Source organism: Scyliorhinus torazame, chromosome 27, assembly GCF_047496885.1.
Source record: "Scyliorhinus torazame isolate Kashiwa2021f chromosome 27, sScyTor2.1, whole genome shotgun sequence".
NCBI lineage: Eukaryota > Metazoa > Chordata > Chondrichthyes > Carcharhiniformes > Scyliorhinidae > Scyliorhinus > Scyliorhinus torazame.
This window is the reverse complement of record NC_092733.1, coordinates 16,414,923-16,435,226: the sequence shown is the minus strand read 5'-3', so window position 1 is coordinate 16,435,226 and position 20,304 is coordinate 16,414,923. Positions and strand designations below refer to the sequence as shown.

Sequence of the window (20,304 nt, the reverse complement as noted above, 5' to 3'; positions counted from 1 at the left end):
TTCCACCTTACAAATCAACATAAAAAATAACACAATAACTAATAAGTAACATATTTAAATAAGATAGTGAACTAACAAAGTAACAAAAAATAGTGCCCCCCCCACCCACTCTGGCTGCTGCTGACGATCTATTTTCCCTTAACGTTCCGCGAGATAGTCAAGGAACGGTTGCCACCGCCTGGAGAACACCTGAACCGATCCTCTCAACGCAAACTTCATCCGTTCCAGTTTTATGAACCCGCCATATCGTTTATCCAGGCCTCCACGCCGGGGGGTTTCGCTTCCTCCACATGAGTAAGATCCTTCGCCGGGCTACCAGGACGCAAAGGCCAGTATATCGGCCTCTTTCGCCTCCTGCACTCCCGGCTCTTCCGCTACCCCAAATATAGCTAACCCCAGCCTGGCTTGACCCGGACCTCCACCACCTTTGAAATCACTCTTGCCACTCCCCTCCAGTACTCATCCAGTGCCAGACACGACCAGAACATATGTGTGTGGTTCGCCGGGCTTCCCAAGCACCTCCCGCACCTGTCCGCTCGTGGGTGTTTACGTCAAGCCGCTAGATTTTAATTACTTGATAGCGTTTCAATACAGATTTATTTATCTCTCTCCCCCTCGCAGGGGCCACAAGGCAAAGGAGAATGATTGCCTCGGAGCCCCATTGCAAGAGCTCGTGCACTGACTCGTAACACTGGGAGGCTGCTGCACCACAGATGGCACATGTTTCTGGCTGACCAGGTAACTCGCCCGCTCTTACCGCCAGCCATTGGCGCATTGAGGGCGGGGTAGCCTGACAAGGCTAGTTTTTGAGCCCGATTAAATTGGATATTTTAAATGAAAGAATTGGGCACTTCAAATCAAACTGCAGTCAAACCTCAGGCAGGCCGTGGGGAATTCAGACTTGGCCAAAGTTAAGTTCGCAACCCACAGACAAACAGCCAGACACATGTCTGGACGACACCCGTCAATCAGCCATCAGGAGATCGTCGCACCGAATTGATATGCACGGGTCTATTGTCAGGAGCCCAGATTGAGGCAGACTCTCGGGCAGCAAGAGTTTCTGCTGTTGCCTTATACGGGAACAGGTTTTGTGTAGATCACTCCACCAGAGATGGGACACCTGGGGTGGGCTCAGGTGTCCTGTGAAACGGTCATCACCGGACCATTGGGTGCTGACAGATAGACACATTGTTGCGCCTGACACGGTGGCACAGTGGTTAGCACTGCTGCCTCACAGCGCCAGGGACCCAGGTTCGATTCCACCCTCGGGTGACTGCGCGGAGTTTGCACGTTCTCCACGAGGTCTGCGTGGGTTTCCTCCGGGTGCTCCGGTTTCCTCCCACAGTCCAAAGATGTGCGGGTTAGGTGGATTGGCCGTGATAAATTGCCCCTGAGTGTCCAAAGCTTAGGTCGGGTTGGGGCAGGGAGGGTGGGCCTAGGGAGGTGCTCTTTCGGAGGGCCAGTGCAGATGTGATGGGCCGACTGACCTCCTTCTGCACTGTAGGCACTCTATGATACTAGTCTCACCGTTTGTTGGCACATGCTTTCCAAAGCTGAGTGACCACATTCCCCTGCGGCCAAATTCTGTGTGGCCAAATTCCCCTCCAACTCGATTTTCAAATTTGCTGTTGACACCACCGTAGTGGGTCGGATCTCAAACAATGATAAGAGAGAGTACAGGAATGAGATAGTGAATCTGGTGAACTGGTGCGACGACAATAACCTCTCCCTCAATGTCAACAAAAACAAGGAGATTGTCATCGACTTCAGAAAGCGTAGTGGAGAACATGCCCCTGTCTACATCAATGGGAACGAAGTAGAAAGGGTCGAGAGCTTCAAGTTTTGAGGTGTCCAGATCACCAGCAGCCTGTCCTGGTCCCCCCATGCCGACACTATAGTTAAGAAAGCCCAGCAACGACTCTACTTTCTTAGAAGACTAAGGAAATTTGGCATGTCAGCTACAACTCTCACCGCCTTCTACAGATGCACCATAGAAAGCATTCTTTCTGGTTGTATCACAGCTTGGTAAGGATCCTGCTCTCCCAAGACCACAGGAAACTACAAAAGGTCGTGAATGTAGCCCAGTACATCACGCAAGCCAGCCTCCCATCCATTGACTATCTATAATTCCAGCTGCCTCAGAAAGGCAGCCAGCATAATTAAGGACCCCACGCACCCCGGACATACTCTCTTCCACCTTCTTCCGTCAGAAAAAGATACCAAAGTTTGAGGTCACGTACCAACCGACTCAAGAACAGCTTCTTCCCTGCTGCCATCAGGCTTTTGAATGGACCTACCTCGTATTAAGTTGATCTTTCTCTACACCTTGCTATAACTGTAACATTACATTCTGCAGTCTCTCCTTCCTTCACTATGTACGGTATGCGTTGTTTGTACAGCATGCAGGAAACAATACTTTTCACTGGATACTAATACATGTGACAATAATAAACCAATCAAAATCCATAAAATGATCAGGAACAGGAATCCCTCCCGGCTCTGGGTCACTGTCCGTGTGAAGTTTGCACATTCTCCCCGTGTTTGCGTGGGTTTTCGCCCTCACAACCTAAAAGGGTTGTGGATAGGGTAGGTGGATTGGACACGCTAAATTGGACATGCCCCTTAATTGGAAAGAATGAATTGGGTACTCTAATTTTTTTTTAAAAGGACAGGAATCCCATCCTTTGTCCACGAGTGTCTTGAGAGAGTTCAGCTATCTCGGAACGTGCTTAGGGGAATCCCTGGCCAGTGTGGCTCAGTGTCACACTACATCGATGGAGTTGCCCACTAAGCCAGGGATAGCGCTGGGGCCTCGAGGACAGCTCTCGACACTTCGAGGTGACAGGTTGAACAGCAGGGAACTCCGGAGGAAAAATATTCTTAAAAAGCAAACACAGGGGCTCTGAATTCCTGTATACAGGCCAGGTTAGCTGGATTGGCCATGCTAAATTGTCCCTTAGTGTCCAAAGATATATAGGTTAGGTGGCATCTTGGGGGTGGGGGGGGGGGGGGGGGGAGGGGTGCTGGAAAATCCCACCCGACGAAGTGCTAAAAAATCTTTGAGAATGACCTCTTCAGGAAAGGACGATGAGAAAAACAGCTGAGATGTGTGTGTGTGTCCATTAATGTTTCAGTAACGTTCCAAGAGTAAATATTACACAATGGCTGTTCTTTCAGGATATAATGGCACTCCACCCTCATGTAAACAGGGTTATCCGTTCCACTTGTGTGGGCTACACATTTAGTTAAAAAAGGGACGGAATAAATTGAGTACCATTTTATTACTATGGATTCCGGGAACGGAAACAAGTGTTTTTTTTTTTTACAGATCATATTCCAGGACTCATCCATTATCCCAGGAAAAGATAAAGTCTCAAATCATTCGTCCTGATTAAAAATGACAGATTGGGCATCTCCTCCATTGTAATCTATCTCGCCGCACTGTTCTCCTAATGGACAATTTGCAAGGACAGCGCGGAGCCGAGTCAAGCAGATAATACCCAGGTTTCCGCCTCAGTTCTGTGAGTAGTTAACCATCTCCAACCATCTGACACTCTGCCATTCGCATGTCATTCGAGTGGGACCTGGAGGAATCTCGGCACCAGGGCCATCAAACTCCAAGGGATGGTGGCGGGCAAGCACAGAGGCAGCAATGGGGTCCTCAGCGGACATCCTGCTCTCCTGTCTTCATAAGAACACGGGAAACTGGATACTCCGATTTTGGGGCTATGTCCGGAGAATCCGTGCATTTTACGTGGGAAGAATCGGCGCGGCCCCAGCACCAATGCTCCGACCGGTGAGGGGCTAGCAGCCATGCCACGTAAAAGGCACGCCTTCCCGATACAAACGCCTGGAGAAACGCCGGGTCCGTGTCCGCGCATGTGCACAGCGGCGACCTGCAGCGGTCGCGCCGTACTATATGGCGCCGGCCGTGCACAGACTGACCTGCCAGATAGTACCCCTCTGGACAACCCCCTCGCCACCTCCAGCCACACCCCCCCCCCCCCCCCCCCCCCCCCCCCCACCAGTCCCCCCAACCGTCGCCGAAACCCCCCCGGCCAACAGCACTGCTCCCGACCGACTGTAGTGGCGCTGGACACAGGCCGCAGCCGCCACGCCGGATTCCTTACCGCTGAGAGCGCACATCACCCGCGCGGTCAGGAATTCAGCCCATCGAGGGCGGAGCATCGGGGGAGGGTCTTCAGGTATCATCCAGTATACAGTTTATTAAAAAAAAAATTTTGGAGTCCCCAATTCATTTTTTCCAATTAAGGGGCAATTTAGCGAGGCCAATCCACCTACCCTGCACACCTTTGGGTTATGGAGGCGAAACCCACGCAAACACGGGGAGAATGTGCAAACTCCACACGGACAGTGACCCAGAGCCGGGATCGAACCTGGGACCTCGGCGCCGTGAGGCAGCAGGCTAACCCACTACCCCACCGTGCTGCCCTCCATGACGAAATTTTGGAGGGGCTGGAGCATCCGAAAACAGGCACCGCCCCCATTCCGGTCGAAAAAAGGGATTCTCCGCCCGATCGCCCATTACAAAATCAACGTCGGCAAGGGGAGAATCTTGCCCAGGGACCAGGAGCAGGAGTAGGCCACCTGGCCCCTCGAGCCTGCTCCGCCATTCAATAAGATCATGGCTGATCTTATTGTGGACTCAGCTCCACTTACACCCCCCCTCACCATAACCCTGAATTCCTTTACTGTTCAAAAATCTACCCTTGCCTTAAAACATCCAACGACGTCCCCTCAACTGCTTCGCTGGACAGGGAATTCCACAGATTGCTGAAGAAGTTCCTCCTCAACTCAGTCCTAAATCTGCTCCCCCTTATTTTGAGGCCATGCCCCCTAGTTCTAGTTTCACCCGCCAGGCCCAAGGGGTGTTGCCAAGGGGACAGCGTGAGGGCAAGAAATGGGAGGATCCAAGGATTAAAGGGTTGAGGGATTCCAGAGGCCACAGTGCCGAGAGAGAGATAGATTGTCGGAGATTCCCCATCTGGATGGGCAACCTTGGAAGCAGGCGAGGGCACCCCCACTCCAGGGGGGCCTCGGAGGAGAATGGTGAGGTGAAGATCGCATCGATCACAGCCGGGCTCTGGATTCGAAACATTAACCCTGTTTCTCTCTCTGCCCAGACCTTAACAAACATTTGGTCTTTGGTCTCCTTACTTGAGGAGAGACATTGCAGGCAGTTTAGGAAGATTGACTAGGCCCATCCCTGGGATGTCTATTGAGATTCTGAGGGGGCTGGACATGGTGGAGGCTGAGAGAATGTTTACGCTCAGGGATCTCCCATTTAAGATGGAGGTGAGGAGGAATTTCTTCTCTCGGGGGTGGGCAGGGGTTACTAATCTTTGGAATTCTCCTGTGCAGAGGGCAGTGGGGGTTGTGGATCGTTGAATATATACAAGGCCGAGTGAGACAGAGTTTTGACTGAAAACGGAGGCGAGGGTTATGAGGAGACAGGCAGGGAAGTGGGCGGCCCGTACCGGCGCCGAGGAGGGCGTGAACCACTCCGGCGTCGGGCCGCCCGGAGGGTGCGGAATCCTCCGCACCTTCAGGGGCTAGGCCGGCGGCGGCGGGGTTGGCGCATGCGCGGGAGAGCCAGCGTGTGCTGGCGTCATCCCAGCGCATGCGCAGGGGGGTTCTTCACTGCGCCGGCCATGGCGGAGGTTGACAGCGGCCGGCGGTACGGACCTGGTTTGATTTACGCCGGCGGACCGGCCGAAAACGGGAGGCCGCTCGGCCCATTGCGGGGCGGGGAATCGGCGGGGGATTCACGCCGCCCCCCCCCCAGGCGATTGCCCGGCCCTGTGGGGGGATCAGAGAATCCCGCCCGTGGAGTTTATCCGATCAGCCATGATCTCATTGAATGGCGGAGCAGTCTTGATGGGCCGAATGGCTACCACATCCTATCATCTAACGAGCTGCTGAGTATTTCCCACATTTGTGTGTGTGTGTGGGGGGGGGGGGGTTATCAGTTTCCCAACAGCTGCAGTATTTTGACTTGTACCATCATCCCTTTCTGCCACTTAACCCTTCCTATCTTTCACAGAAACACCAACATTCCCTTATGCTCATTCCTGTCTTTTCCTGGCCTGTGTACTTGTTGACAATACTGTCAGATCTCTCGCTGCGTCCAGTTCTGAGGAAAGTGCAGCTCATAAAGCAAAGTCTGACCCTCTCTCCAGAAGACGGAGGGCAGAAGTAGACCATTCGGCCCATCGGGTCTGCTCCGCCATTCAATGTGGTCAAGACTGATCTGATGTGACAATCCTCAACTCCACTTTCCCACCTTATCCCCATAACCCTCGATTCCCTCACTGATTAAACATCTGTCTCTCTCAGCCCCTACAGCTCTCTGCGGTAAAGAATTCCACAGGTTCACTCCCCTTTGAGGGTCCTTGCATGCTGAGGATTCAGGGTATTCCCTCTATCTATCTCTACCCTAGATTGTTGCTCACTGCCTTAAAGAAAGAACAACCACTTTTCACGAGCGCCTGCACCTCCAGGCGTTGCACAGCCAATGAAGTACTTCTGAAGTGTCGTCACTGCTGTAACCTAGGGAACACGACAGCCAATTGCCGGCGCACAGCAGGATCCCGCAAGCAGCAATGCGATTACGACCAGATTGCTGACATCAATTCAGGGGTAATTATTGGCCAGGACACTGGGGCATAACGCCCCTGCTCGTCAGCGCCAGGGGATCTCGTAGATCACTCGACCAGGCAGGTCCTTGCTTTCGAGCCTCATCCGAAAGACAGTATGTTTTCCACTTTTCAGGAAAGGCAGGTGTAAATCGGGGAATTTAATTTCCTAAATGTTGATGAAAGATCCATCAATTCTAACCCCAAAAAACCTCGCGAGTAACCATACACAAGACCTTAAGGCAACGACCTAAGGTGAAAACTGTAATTCAGGGCAATAGCTAGATTGAAATGATTAGGAAATGAAGGGGAAATCAATAAGGGAGTAATTGGTCAAATGACTTTGAGCTCAGAGGTTTAACAATCAGTTGGTTCAACATCCTGGGGGTTACCATTGGCCAGAAACTGAACTGGACCAAGCCATATAAATACTGTGGCTACAAGAAGAGGCCAGAGGCTGGGAATCCTGAGGTGAGTAACTCACCTCCTGACTCCCCCAAAGCCTGTCCACCACCCACAAGGCACATGTCAGGAGTGCGATGGAATACTCCCCACTTGCCTGGATGAGCGCCGCTCCAACAACGCTCAAGAAGCCCGACACTATCGTAGCTCACTTAATCGCCACCATCTCCCACCACCAACACTCGGTGTGTCCCGTCTACAACGGGCTTGACCGAGGTGCAGCCTACGGGCCGGATGTGGCACGCGAAGCCCCTCCACAGGGCCCCCTAGAGGCCGTTTTCAAAATTCCTGTCAGCCAGCTGAGTTCCGATGCAAGGTTCTGCTTGGAATCCGAACCCTAACCTGTTCCCCCAATCAAAGGCTTTTTCGCTCCCGCGTTTGCTGCTGATAGGCCGACCGGTGAGCGTATCAACAGCCAGTGAGGGAGAGAAACGACTGCTGATTGGTAGCACAGTGGTTAGCACTGTTGCTTCACAGCACCAGGGACACGGGGTCGATTCCCGGCTCGGGTCACTGTCTGTGCAGAGTCTGCACGTTCTCCCTGTGTCTGCGTGGGTTTCCTCCGGGTGCTCCGGTTTCCTCCCACAAGTCCCGAAAGACGTGCTTGTTAGGTGAATAAGACATTCTGAATTCTCCCTCCGTGTACCCGAACAGGCGCCGGAGTGTGGCGACTAGGGGATTTTCACAGTAACTTCATTGCAGTGTTAATGCAAGCCTACTTGTAACACTAATAAAGATTATTATTACTGAGTGTGTGGATTTGAGAGTAGGGAAATGAGTGACTGAGTAACGAGGTGTGTGTGAGGGGGTGAATGTGTGATGAGGTGAGTGTGTGTGTGCTAGCAAGTGATTGTGAGTGGGAGTTACAGGGTGAGTGGGTGTGTGTGTGGGGGTGGGGGTGTGTGTGGGGGTAGGTGTGTGTGGGAGTGAGTGACAGGGTGAGTGTGTGGGGGGGAGTGGGAGTGAGTGACAGAGTGAGTGTGTGGGGGTGGGGGGGTGTGGGGGAGTGAGTGACAGGATGAGTGGGTGGGGGTATGTGTGAATCTCCATTACTCTGAGTCTCAGTTTTCTCACTCACTCTCACTGCCACACACCACCACACATGCACACTCACACCACCACACATGCACACTCACACCACCACACATGCACACTCACGCCACCACACATGCACACTCACACCACCACACATGCACACTCACACCACCACACATGCACACTCACACCACCACACATGCACACTCACACCACCACACATGCACACTCACACCAACACACATGCACACTCAACCACCACACATGCACACTCAACCACCACACATGCACACTCACACCACCACACATGCACACTCAACCACCACACATGCACACTCACACCACCACACATGCACACTCACACCACCACACATGCACACTCAACCACCACACATGCACACTCAACCACCACACATGCACACTCACACCACCACACATGCACACTCAACCACCACACATGCACACTCACACCACCACACATGCACACTCACACCACCACACATGCACACTCAACCACCACACATGCACTCTCAACCACCACACATGCACACTCACACCACCACACATGCACTCACACCACCACACATGCACACTCACCACCACACATGCACTCACACCACCACACATGCACACTCACACCACCACACATGCACACTCAACCACCACACATGCACACTCACACCACCACACATGCACACTCACACCACCACACATGCACACTCACACCAACACACATGCACACTCACACCAACACACATGCACTCTCAACCACCACACATGCGCACTCTCACCACCACACATGCACTCACACCACCACACATGCACACTCAACCACCACACATGCACACTCACACCACCACACATGCACTCACACCACCACACATGCACACTCACCACCACACATGCACTCACACCACCACACATGCACACTCACACCACCACACATGCACACTCAACCACCACACATGCACACTCACACCACCACACATGCACACTCACACCACCACACATGCACACTCACACCACCACACATGCACACTCACACCACCACACATGCACACTCACACCACCACACATGCACACTCAACCACCACACATGCACACTCACACCACCACACATGCACACTCACACCACCACACATGCACACTCACACCACCACACATGCACACTCAACCACCACACATGCACACTCACACCAACACACATGCACACTCACACCAACACATACACACATCCACACAGACATGCACACTCACACAAACATACCCTCAGGCACACCAACACACGCACATGCACACAAACTCAAACCAACACATTGGATTGGATTTGTTTATTGTCACGTGTACCGAGGTACAGGGAAAAGTATTTTTCTGCGAGCAGCTCAACAGATCATTAAGTACATGAGAAGAAAAGGGAATAAAAGAAAATACATAATAGGGCAACGCAAGGTATACAATGTAACTACCTAACACCAGCATCGGATGAAGCATACAGGGTGTAGTGTTAATGAGGTCAGTCCATAAGAGGGTCATTTAGGAGTCTGGTAACAGCAGGGAAGAAGCTGTTTTTGAGTCTGTTCGTGCGTGTTCTCAGACTTCTGTATCCCCTGCCCGATGGAAGAAGTTGGAAGAGTGAGTAAGCCAGGTGGGAGGGGTCTTTGATTACACCCACCCACACACCAACACACACACATGCACACTCACACCCATACATGCACACTCACACCCATACATGCACACACCCATACACCAACACACACATGCACACTCACACCCACAGACCAACGCACACACATGCACACTCACCCACACACCAACACACACATGCACACTCACACCCACAGACCTACACACATACATGCACACTCACCCACACACCAGCACACACATATGCACACTCACACCCATGCACACTCACACCAACACACATGCACACTCACACCAACACATGCACACACCCACATTCACACCAACACACACTCACACCAACACATCCACTCACACACACTGACTCTTCAACATTCTGATCATTTTTATTGCTCACTCCCTTTGAACCCAACAATTTAATGGTCTGACATTGCTTTACATTTCCTCAGCAATTGTTACCTTTCTTAAAATTGCTACTTTTAAAAAATTCAGTTTATTGTTGTGCCAAACCTTTATATTTCCGAAATTTGCTTATTGGCCCCTTGAGTGGGAAAATTATGCAAATGGGTCCTGGCCCCCCCGCCCCCTCCCCCCCCCCCCCCCCCAAAGCATTGGACAAGCCTGATCTACAAGATGTGACTCACCGGGGTTCCTTAGACAGCACTTTCCAAACCTTTAACCCCTACTATCCCGAGAAGGACAAGGTACCCGGGAACCCCACCAGCTGGAGGTCCCCCTTAAAGCCTCTTATCATCCTGACTTGGAAATGTATCAGCCGTTCTTCCACTGTCACTGGAACGCCCTCCCTAACAGCACAGTGGCTGTACCTACACCACAGGAACTGCAGCGGTTTGAGAAGGCGGCTCACGACCACCTTGCCAAGAGCAATTAGGGATGGGAAATAAACGTTGACCCAGCCAGCGAAGCCCACACACCCTGTGAATGGGTAACAAAAATGTAGGAATGGACAAGAGTAGCAAGTGGAAGCTTCCAGGTCTTTGAGGAGGTCGGAACAGGTACGAAACGGTTACCGTGTTGACTCTCCAGAGCTCTGCGCACCTACAACAAGCTACTCTTAAACGCAGTCACCGCCGCGCTCTGCTGCGGCGCAGCCATCCTGTGCACAGGAAGATCCCGCGAGAGAGTAGCGGGAGCAAACGGCCCCTGTTTCCGGAATCTTCTTCCTTTTCCACGGTTTCCAGGGAAGGACCATTCAACCTCAGCAGCTCAGAACAACCCTGGTTTAGATATTTCAGAAGATATATATATATATAATACATAATATTATATACTAAGACTTTTGCTCCATAAGTCACAGTTAATGAGTCGCTTTATGGAGTGAACACTGCTCAAAATGCCAGGAAAACTCTCTACTCCTCTTAACAATGCTGGAATGGGAACTTAATCTGTCAGCTGTGACTCCTCATCTCTGAGTCAGAAGGGCGTGGGTTCCCAGCCAATAATTATCCCTCAGCCACGTTATCACATTGCTGTTTGTGGGAGATTTCTGTGCTTTAATGGGCTGTCCGACATTACAATGGTGACCACATGTCAAAAAGTGTTTCATTGGCTGTTAAGGACTCTGGGTTGTCCAGGTGGTCATGGAGGGCGTTACCTAAATGCACGCCTCCCTTCTTCAACGATCCTCTTCCCTCGGTAGATGGAGCCCTCACGGGGTGGCATCGCTGATTGTGTAATGTAGGGAACGCAGGGCGGCACGGTGGGGCAGTGGTTAGCACTGCAGCCTCACGGCGCCGAGGCCCCAGGTTCGATCCCGGCTCTGGGTCACTGACCGTGTGGAGTTTGCGCATTCTCCCCGTGTTTGCGTGGGTTTCGCCCCCACAGCCCAAAGATGTGCTGGTTAGGTGGATCGGCCAAGCTAAATTGACCCTTAATTGGAAAAAATGAATTGGGTATTCTGAATTTATTTTTAATAAATGTAGGGACTGCAGCAACCAATTTCTACACAGCAAATCCCACGAACAGCAGATAATGGGGGGGGGAATTTTCCAGCCTTTTCCACTGGCAGAATCTTCCAGCCCCGCCCGCCACGGGAACCGTCACGGTCAGGACGGTAGATTTGAGACGCGGAGTGTGCGCTGCCAAGTGAGCCCTCGCTGACAGAAAGGCAGAAGGTGAAAGTCAATCCCGCCCCACAACGTTTAGGCCATCAACCCTCCCAAGATTAGGCCTGGAGTCTCCAGGAGTTGAGGATCAATCAATCTCCAGGACACCGCTGTGTGTGCAACCCTGGATTAAAAACCATCGGGACATTGAGAAAGATTATTTTTTTGCCGTGTTGTTTGAGCATTTCTCTTTACCAGATATTAAAATATTGGAAATGGGTTTGTTGGCTGAGAGTGAAGCATCATCCAATTGGGTTAATGACTCTCATTTGCTTTCCAAGGTCGTGCATGCCTCACGAGGATGGCTGAGTAATGGCTGGAGTGGGGGGGGGGGGGGGGGGGGGTCATGTGATGAAACCTCCAGGAATACATTTCAGCACAGTTGGTAACCCTAACACACATGGAGCAGGTGAACACTTTGGGGAGGCAAAGGCAGTGGTACTGTCAGCAGGGGTTGTTTAGCACAGGGCTAAATCGCTGGCTTTGCAAGCAGACCAAGGCAGGCCAGTAGCACGGTTCAATTCCTGCAACAGCCTCCCCGAACAGGCGCCGGAATGTGGCGACTAGGAGCTTTTCACAGTAACTTCATTTGAAGCCTACTTGTGACAATATGCGATTTTCATTTCATTCATTTATTGCAATCCAGAGAGACCCAGGATAAAGCTCTGGGAACTCGGGTTCGAATCCCACCATGGCAGGTGGTGGAATTTAAACTCAATAAAATGTCTGGAATAAAAAAATTTGAGGGCAGCACGGTAGCATTGTGGATAGCACAATTGCTTCACAGCTCCAGGGTCCCAGGTTCGATTCCCGGCTTGGGTCACTGTCTGTGTGGAGTCTGCATATCCTCCCCGTGTGTGCGTGGGTTTCCTCCGGTCGCCTCGTCAAAGGACCGCAGTCATAACGTTCTCCCAGGTGCTTCGCTATATCTATCCCTGTCCTCTCATTATCGCCCCCTCCCACTTCCTCCTTTAACCTCCCAATCCAAGGTGAATCTGCTAAACCCCATCTGTAAAAAACCGGAGTTCAAAAGTTGTTGGTCATTTTATAATTGGTCAATATCATTGAGCCTTTTACTTTGGTCTTCCCCAACCCATCACCTCCTCCCAGCCCACTCCCTAACCCACGTGGTAATGAGTGAAAGGTCCCCTTAACATTCTCACCCTCAACTAGAGGATTGTGGATTCACGTCCTGGACCAGAGGCTGGGGTGCCAAATCTGTTCTGACACTCCAGTGACCCCTGGGGGAGTGCTGTGTTGTCAGAGATGCAATTTCCCCAACCCCCCCCCATTTCAATATTTTTCACAATTTGTCTCCTGCGAAGCACCTTGGGACATTTCTGTTCAAGGTGCTATATCAATGCAAGCTGTTGTTGTATGTCTGAGTGTCAGCTTCTGACCCTGTCCAGTGTACTGCAGGTAGAACAAAATGATTCGCTCCCATCTGCTGTTGTAGAATCATAGGGAATAGGCACAGGAAAGGACCATTTGACCCTTTGAACCTGGCCCACAATTCAACATGGATATAAGAACATAAGAACTAGGAGCAGGAGTAGGCCATCTGGCCCCTCGAGCCTGCTCCACCATTCAATGAGATCATGGCTGATCTTTTGTGGACTCAGCTCCACTTTCCGGCCCAAACACCATAACCCTTAATCCCTTTATTCTTCAAAAAACTATCTATCTTTATCTTAAAAACATTTAATGAAGGAACCTCTACTGCTTCACTGGGCAAGGAATTCCATAGATTCACAACCCTTTGGGTGAAGAAGTTCCTCCTAAACTCAGTCCTTAATCTACTTCCTCTTATTTTGAGGCTATGCCCCCTAGTTCTGCTTTCACCCGCCAGTGGAAACAACCTGCCCGCAACTATCCTATCTATTCCCTTCATAATCTCATATGTTTCTATAAGATCCCCCCTCATCCTTCTAAATTCCAACGAGTACAGTCCCAGTCTACTCAACCTCTCCTCGTAATCCAACCCCTTTAGCTCTGGGATTAACCTAGTGAATCTCCTCTATACACCCTCCAGCGCCAGTATGTCCTTTCTCAGGTAAGGAGTCCAAAACTGAACACAATACTCCAGGTGTGGCCTCACTAACACCTAATACAATTGCAGCATAACCTCCCTAGTCTTAAACTCCATCCCTCTAGCAATGAAGGACAAAATTCCATTTGCCTTCTTAATCACCTGTTGCACCTGAAAACCAACTTTTTGCGACTCATGCACTAGCACACCCAGGTCTCTCTGCACAGCAGCATGTTTTAATATTTTATCATTTAAATAATAATCCCTTTTGCTGTTATTCCTACCAAAATGGATAACCTTGCATTTGTCAACATTGTATTCCATCTGCCAGACCCTAGCCCATTCACTTAGCCTATCCAAATCCCTCTGCAGACTTCCAGTATCCTCTGCACTTTTTGCTTTACCACTTATCTTAGTGTCGTTTGCAAACTTGGACACATTGCCCTTGGTCCCCAACTCCAAATCATCTATGTAAATTGTGAACAGTTGTGGGCCCAACACTAATCCCTGAGGGACACCACTAGCTACTGATTGCCAACCAGAGAAACACCCATTAATCCCCGCTCTTTGCTTTCTATTAATTAACCAATCCTCTATCCATGCTACTACTTTACCCTTAATACCATGCATCTTTATCTTATGCAACAACCTTTTGTGTGGCACCTTGTCAAAGGCTTTCTGGAAATCCAGATATACCACATCCATTGGCTCCCCGTTATCTACCGCACTGTTAATGTCCTCAAAAAATTCCACTAAATTAGTTAGGCACGACCTGCCCTTTATGACCCCATGCTGCTTCTCTCCAATGGGACAATTTCCATCCAGATGCCTCGCTATTTCTTCCTTGATGATAGATTCCAGCATCTTCCCTAATACCGAAGTTAAGCTCACTGGCCTATAATTACCCGCTTTCTGCCTACCTCCTTTTTTAAACAGTGGTGTCACATTTGCTAATTTCCAATCACCGGGACCACCCCAGAGTCTAGTGAATTTTGGTAAATTATCACTAGTGCATTTGCAATTTCCCTAGCCATCTCTTTTAGCACTCTGGGATGCATTCCATCAGGTCCAGGAGACTTGTCTACCTTTAGCCCCATTAGCTTGCCCATCACTACCTCCTTGGTGATAACAATCCTCTCAAGGTCCTCACCTGTCATAGCCTCATTTCCATCAGTCACTGGCATGTTATTTGTGTCTTCCACTGTGAAGACCGACCCAAAAAACCTGTTCAGTTCCTCAGCCATTTCCTCATCTCCCATTACTAAATCTCCCTTCTCATCCTCTAAAGGACCAATATTTACCTTAGCCACTCTTTTTTGTTTTATGTATTTGTAGAAACAAACGTAGAGGCATATGGAGGGATGCCTTGCATTAAACCTTCCCTCGTCGCCTCTGCCACCTCAAGTTGATACAGACAATCGCACGGCCCCATTTAGACAATCAGGATGTCTAACTCCTCTTGAACCCAGGTTACCGAAACGCAGATACCCTGGTGATTCATTTCATTGTTTGTGGGTACCTTTCTTTGCAGAGAACTGGTCCAGTCCTTGGTTTTTTTTTTTACACCAATTTTAGGCAGTTTCTACATTACAATTGTATAAAGGCAATGCAATGTGAGCTCCAATGCGCAAAACATACAGGCTCGTAAGAGACAAGCGATAGAAGGCAATCCCCAGCAGGATGATAGTCCAACTTTCATTGATGCAGTGCCCCACACATCCCTCACAACTAAGGAAATACTTTTGAAGTGTTGTCAATGCTGTAGCATAGCAAATGTGGCAGCCACTGTGTGCACAATGAACTCTCATAAACAGCAATGAGGTAGTGCGCAGCTCTTCTACCTTTTGGGTGTTGCCCTGAAGGACAAACATTCATTAGAACTCTGAGGTAAATCCTCTTTAAAATGGCCAGCTGGGAGCTATTACGTTCACCTGAGTGTGTTTAATCTGAGAAATGACAATGCCGACAGCATTGTGCCAGTACTGTTGCTGGGACGTTAGACCGGAGCTTTGTGCTTGTCCTCTCCACGTTGACGGCACAAGCTCAAAGGCGCCTCGGCTACCTGCTGAGACTGGATTAGCAAGAGGGCGGCACGACGGCGAATCGGTTAGCACTGCTGCCTCACGGCGCCGAGGACCGGGGTTCGATCCCGGCCCCGGGTCACTGTCCGTCTGGAGCTTGCACGTTCACCCCGTGTCTGCGTGGGTCTCACCCCCACAACCCAAAGGTGTGCAGGGTGGGTGGATTGGCCACGCTAAATTGCCCCTTAACTGGGGAAAAAAAAAAATTGGGTACTCTAAATTTATATTTAAAAAAGAAAGAAAAAAGAAAGTCTGGACTAGCACTGTGCCAAAAAGTCTAATCAGCTCCCTTTATAGTCATAGAATCATAGAATTTACAGTGCGGAAGGAGGCCATTCAGCCCATTGAGTCTGCACCGACCCTTGGAAAGAGCACCCTACTTAAGCCCACGCCTCCACCCTATCCCCGTAACCTAGTAACCCCACCTAACCTTTTTGAACACTAAGGGCAATTTATCATGGCCAGTCCACCTAACCTGCACATCTTTGGACTGTGGGAGGAAACCGGAGGAAACCCACGCACACACGGGGAGAACGTGCAAACTCGGCACAGACAGTGACCCAAGCCAGGAATCGAACCTGGTACCCTGGCGCTGTGAAGCAATTGTGCTAACCACAATGCTACCGTGCTGCCCTTAATGCTATCCCCATTGTTCAATTGCTCCCGAGTCCCCAAAGCCTCCCTAACACCTACAAAACGTACGTCAGGCGTGTGACTGAATACCCTGCACTCGTTCCGTCACTGAAGAAACTCAGTGCATTCCGAATCGAAAGCCGCACCCCACCCACCACCTAGAACGTCCACTCCCTCCACCGCCGATGCACAGTGGCAGCCGCGTGTACCGTTTACGGGATGCACCGCTGCGACTCGCAGAGGCTCCTTCGACAGCGCCTTCCAAACCCTTGATCGCGGCCGAAAGAGCGAGCGCAGCAGGCGCACGGGAATACCGCCCTGACACTCCCCTGCCCTGATACTCCACTGCCCTGATACTCCCCTGCCCTGATACTCCCCTGCCCTGATACTCCCCTGCCCGCCAACACCACACGGGCTGCAACAGGTCAAGAGGAGGTCCCGCCCCCACATTCTCAAGGGTAACCATGGATGAGTAATAAACGCCTGCCTTACCATGGAGATTGTGCTGGAAAATAAACCCTCCTCGTCTCCTTCCCACGTAACAATCAATACACTTCGAAGTAATTAGCTGCGTTTAGTGCTCGAGATGTTTCAAGAGAATTATGACAGAATGCTGCATAAAAACTACAGTGTCTTCCCGATAAATGATGGTTGGAGAGGTTTTATACTCTCTCAAAATCTCGGGAAGGCCCCGTTATGTGGCGGCTGAAATGACTGAATGTAATCAGGATGTAGTCTTTTGATAGCACAATACGCTAGCCGCTCACTCTTTTCTCTAACCTTGGGATTTTCCTTGCTCCACCAGCTTTTAGTTGCCTGGGAATTCTCTGGAACTCTCTCTCCCTAAATCGCTCGGACCTCTTGCTGCTTTTTTTTTAAGGTTCTTCTTTGGGTAGCCTGTGCCAGGCTCTATAGGGAGGTCTCGCAGCGCAGTGGGTTAGCGACCCGGCCTCTGAGCCTAAAGCTCCGGGTTCAGATCCTACCCCAGGGCTTGAAGGCCGAGGAAGGTGCGTTCGTAACCCGGCCAAACACAGGGCGAGGACCTGCAAATCCTTCCAACGCACACGAATGGCAGGCGGTGAGAGCCAATCAATGGAAAGAACGTTGGGGATTCTCCCATCACTATCCATGGGTGGCACGGTAGCACAGTGGTTAGCACTGTTGCTCCACAGCACCAAGGACCCGGGTTCGACTCCTAGCTTGGGTAACTGTCTGTGCGGAGTCTGCACGTTCTCCCCGTGTCTGCGTCGGTTTCCTCCGGGTGCTCCGGTTTCTTCCCACAAGTCCCGAAAGATGTGCTTGTTAGGTGAATTGGACATTGTCAATCATAGAAGCATAGAATTTACAGTGCGGAAGGAGGTCATTCAGCCCATCGAGTCTGCACCGGCCCTTGGAAAGAGCACCCTACTTAAGCCCACATCTCCACCCTATCTTGTTAGGTGAATTGGACATTCTGAATTCCCCCTCTGTATATCCGAAAAGACGCCGGAGTGTGGAGACTAGGGGCTTTTCACAGTAACTTCATTGCAGTTAATGTAAGCCTACATGTGACACTAATAAAGATTATTATTATTATAGCTCCGAACTACAGCACACATGTCCGACAGCAATGCAGGCTCCCTGAGCGATTTGCAACACAGACTCCCCCAATCTCCCCTGAATCAGCTCATCCTTTGGATGTTGAAGGTGCTTTATAAATGCAAGTTGCCAATGTCACTTCCTATTGTTCTTTTAAAACAGGGGCAGATGAAATTACCCTCCCAGGGAATGCGGGAGAAGGTGGGGGTAACATCTTACTCCCAAATAGCCGTTTACTAATAAGATCCTGCCGCCTCACAGGGCGTTATACACTTGTGAGTCAGTGCGTCTGGCCCTGCTCACAGGGTACACACACACACAGTGACCATATACATCGAACCCTTTAACCCGGGCATCAGGGCAGGAGAGGACAATGTTTACATATTGGCAGCCGGTTTAGTCAGGGTTAGTACATGGCCTGGAGCTTGTAGTGTCGCCCAGCTGATTAACACTGCCACGTTCACATCTCCCGAGAGAGAGAGAGAGATTTAACATGATCTGAAAACTATTGAGTCTGAACAGGCATTTGTAAACAAGCCAGTTCTGACAATGGCAATTGCAACTTGCTCAAGTATTGCAACTTCGTATGCCCCCCCCCCCCCCCATCAATATACTTGCCTTCTGGGCGGTGAGTCCCTGGAGTTTGCCATTGCCACAGCTGTTCAGATCCAGAATGTATCCAGGTCCTGATACTGATCCGAGTTTCCTCTCCCCCCCCCCCCCCCCCCCCCCTCCTCCTCCTCCTGCTGCTCCTTCCCCACGCCTTAGGAGGGGAAAGGGCTACAGGGAGAGACTCCCCCACCGCATTGGGACACTTTCCCTGCTGTCAACTCTCCCCACCGGCTCGCCAGCACTGGGATTACCATCAGCAACAGCAGCAGCAACAGGAGTGATTGCAGCTCGCTCCCCGCCCGGGCTGCCTGCCGACAGGGGGGGGGTCACCGACTGGCGGCCGTCGCTGCGCTTTGGCTACAACACCTGTACGCCAGAAACACATCTGGACCCGCATCTGCCCTCTCTCATCCCACCACTCTGATTTAAAACTAAAATCCCCTGAAACAGGTTGTCCAGTATTCTGCCCCATTGAGAGATGACTCCTGAGCATCGAATAAAGCTCCAGTTTGTCACTTCTATCACCCCCTACACACACTCATTTTTATTCTTTCATTGAATGAGATGGAAAAAGCTATTAAAATTTGGGAACTGATTGGTGCTGGTCCCAACTGGTTTATTTACCCCTTAGAATGAAACTCCAGTTCAGGCCAGTAATTTCCCAAATGTAATTGCTCCCCCCCCCCCCCCCCTCCCCCCTCCTTCTGGCACGGTGGCACAGTGGTTAGCACAGCTGCCTCACAGCACGAAGGACCCGGGTTCGACTCTGGCCTCGGGTGACTGTGTGTGGAGTTTGCACGTTCTCCCCGTGAGTGCGTGGGTTTCCTCCGGGAGCTCCGGTTTCCTCCCGCAGTCCAAAGATGTGAAGGTTAGGTAAATTGACTGTGCTAAATTGCCCCTTGGTGTCCAAGGATGTGCCAGATTGGGGGGGGGGTTACAGGCCTAGGGTCTAGGTACGGTGCTCTTTCAGAGGGTCGGTGCAGACTCAATGGGCCGAATGGCCTCCTTTTGCACTAGGGAGGCTAAGGCCAGAATTTGTGGGATCAGAATAATAACAATAATCTTTATTGTCACAAGTAGGCTTACATTAACACTGCAATGAAGTTACTGTGAAAAGCCCCTAGTCGCCACACTCCGGTGCCTGTTCGGGTACACAGAGGGAGAATTCAGAATGCCCGATTCACCTAACAAGCACGGCTTTTGGGACTTGTGGGAGGAAACCAGAGGAATCGCACACAGACACGGGGAGAGTGCAGACTCCGCACAGACAGTGACCCAAGCCGGGAATCAAACCTTGGACCCTGGCGCTGCGAAGCAACAGTGCGAACCACTATGCTACAGGTGCTTGATGGCCAGCACAGACAAGATGTGCCGAAGGGTCGGTTTCTGTACTTTTAAAGCTCTATGACTTGTGGTCCATCCCTAATTACCCTTGAACTCAGTGT

The 20,304-nt window shown here is 50.9% G+C and overlaps 1 protein-coding gene across 1 annotated transcript in view; it reads right to left on the bottom strand.

The window, feature by feature from the left end:
• LOC140403255 (tetratricopeptide repeat protein 39A-like) overlaps window positions 1–18,973 on the bottom strand; it is a 94,794-nt gene extending 75,821 nt beyond the window's left edge. Inside the window, exon 1 of the mRNA XM_072491027.1 lies at window positions 18,866–18,973. Within this exon, the coding sequence (XP_072347128.1) occupies window positions 18,866–18,897 (32 nt within the window). The 5' untranslated portion in view covers window positions 18,898–18,973. The remainder of the gene's footprint in view (window positions 1–18,865) is intronic.
• Window positions 18,974–20,304: the final 1,331 nt, after the last annotated feature.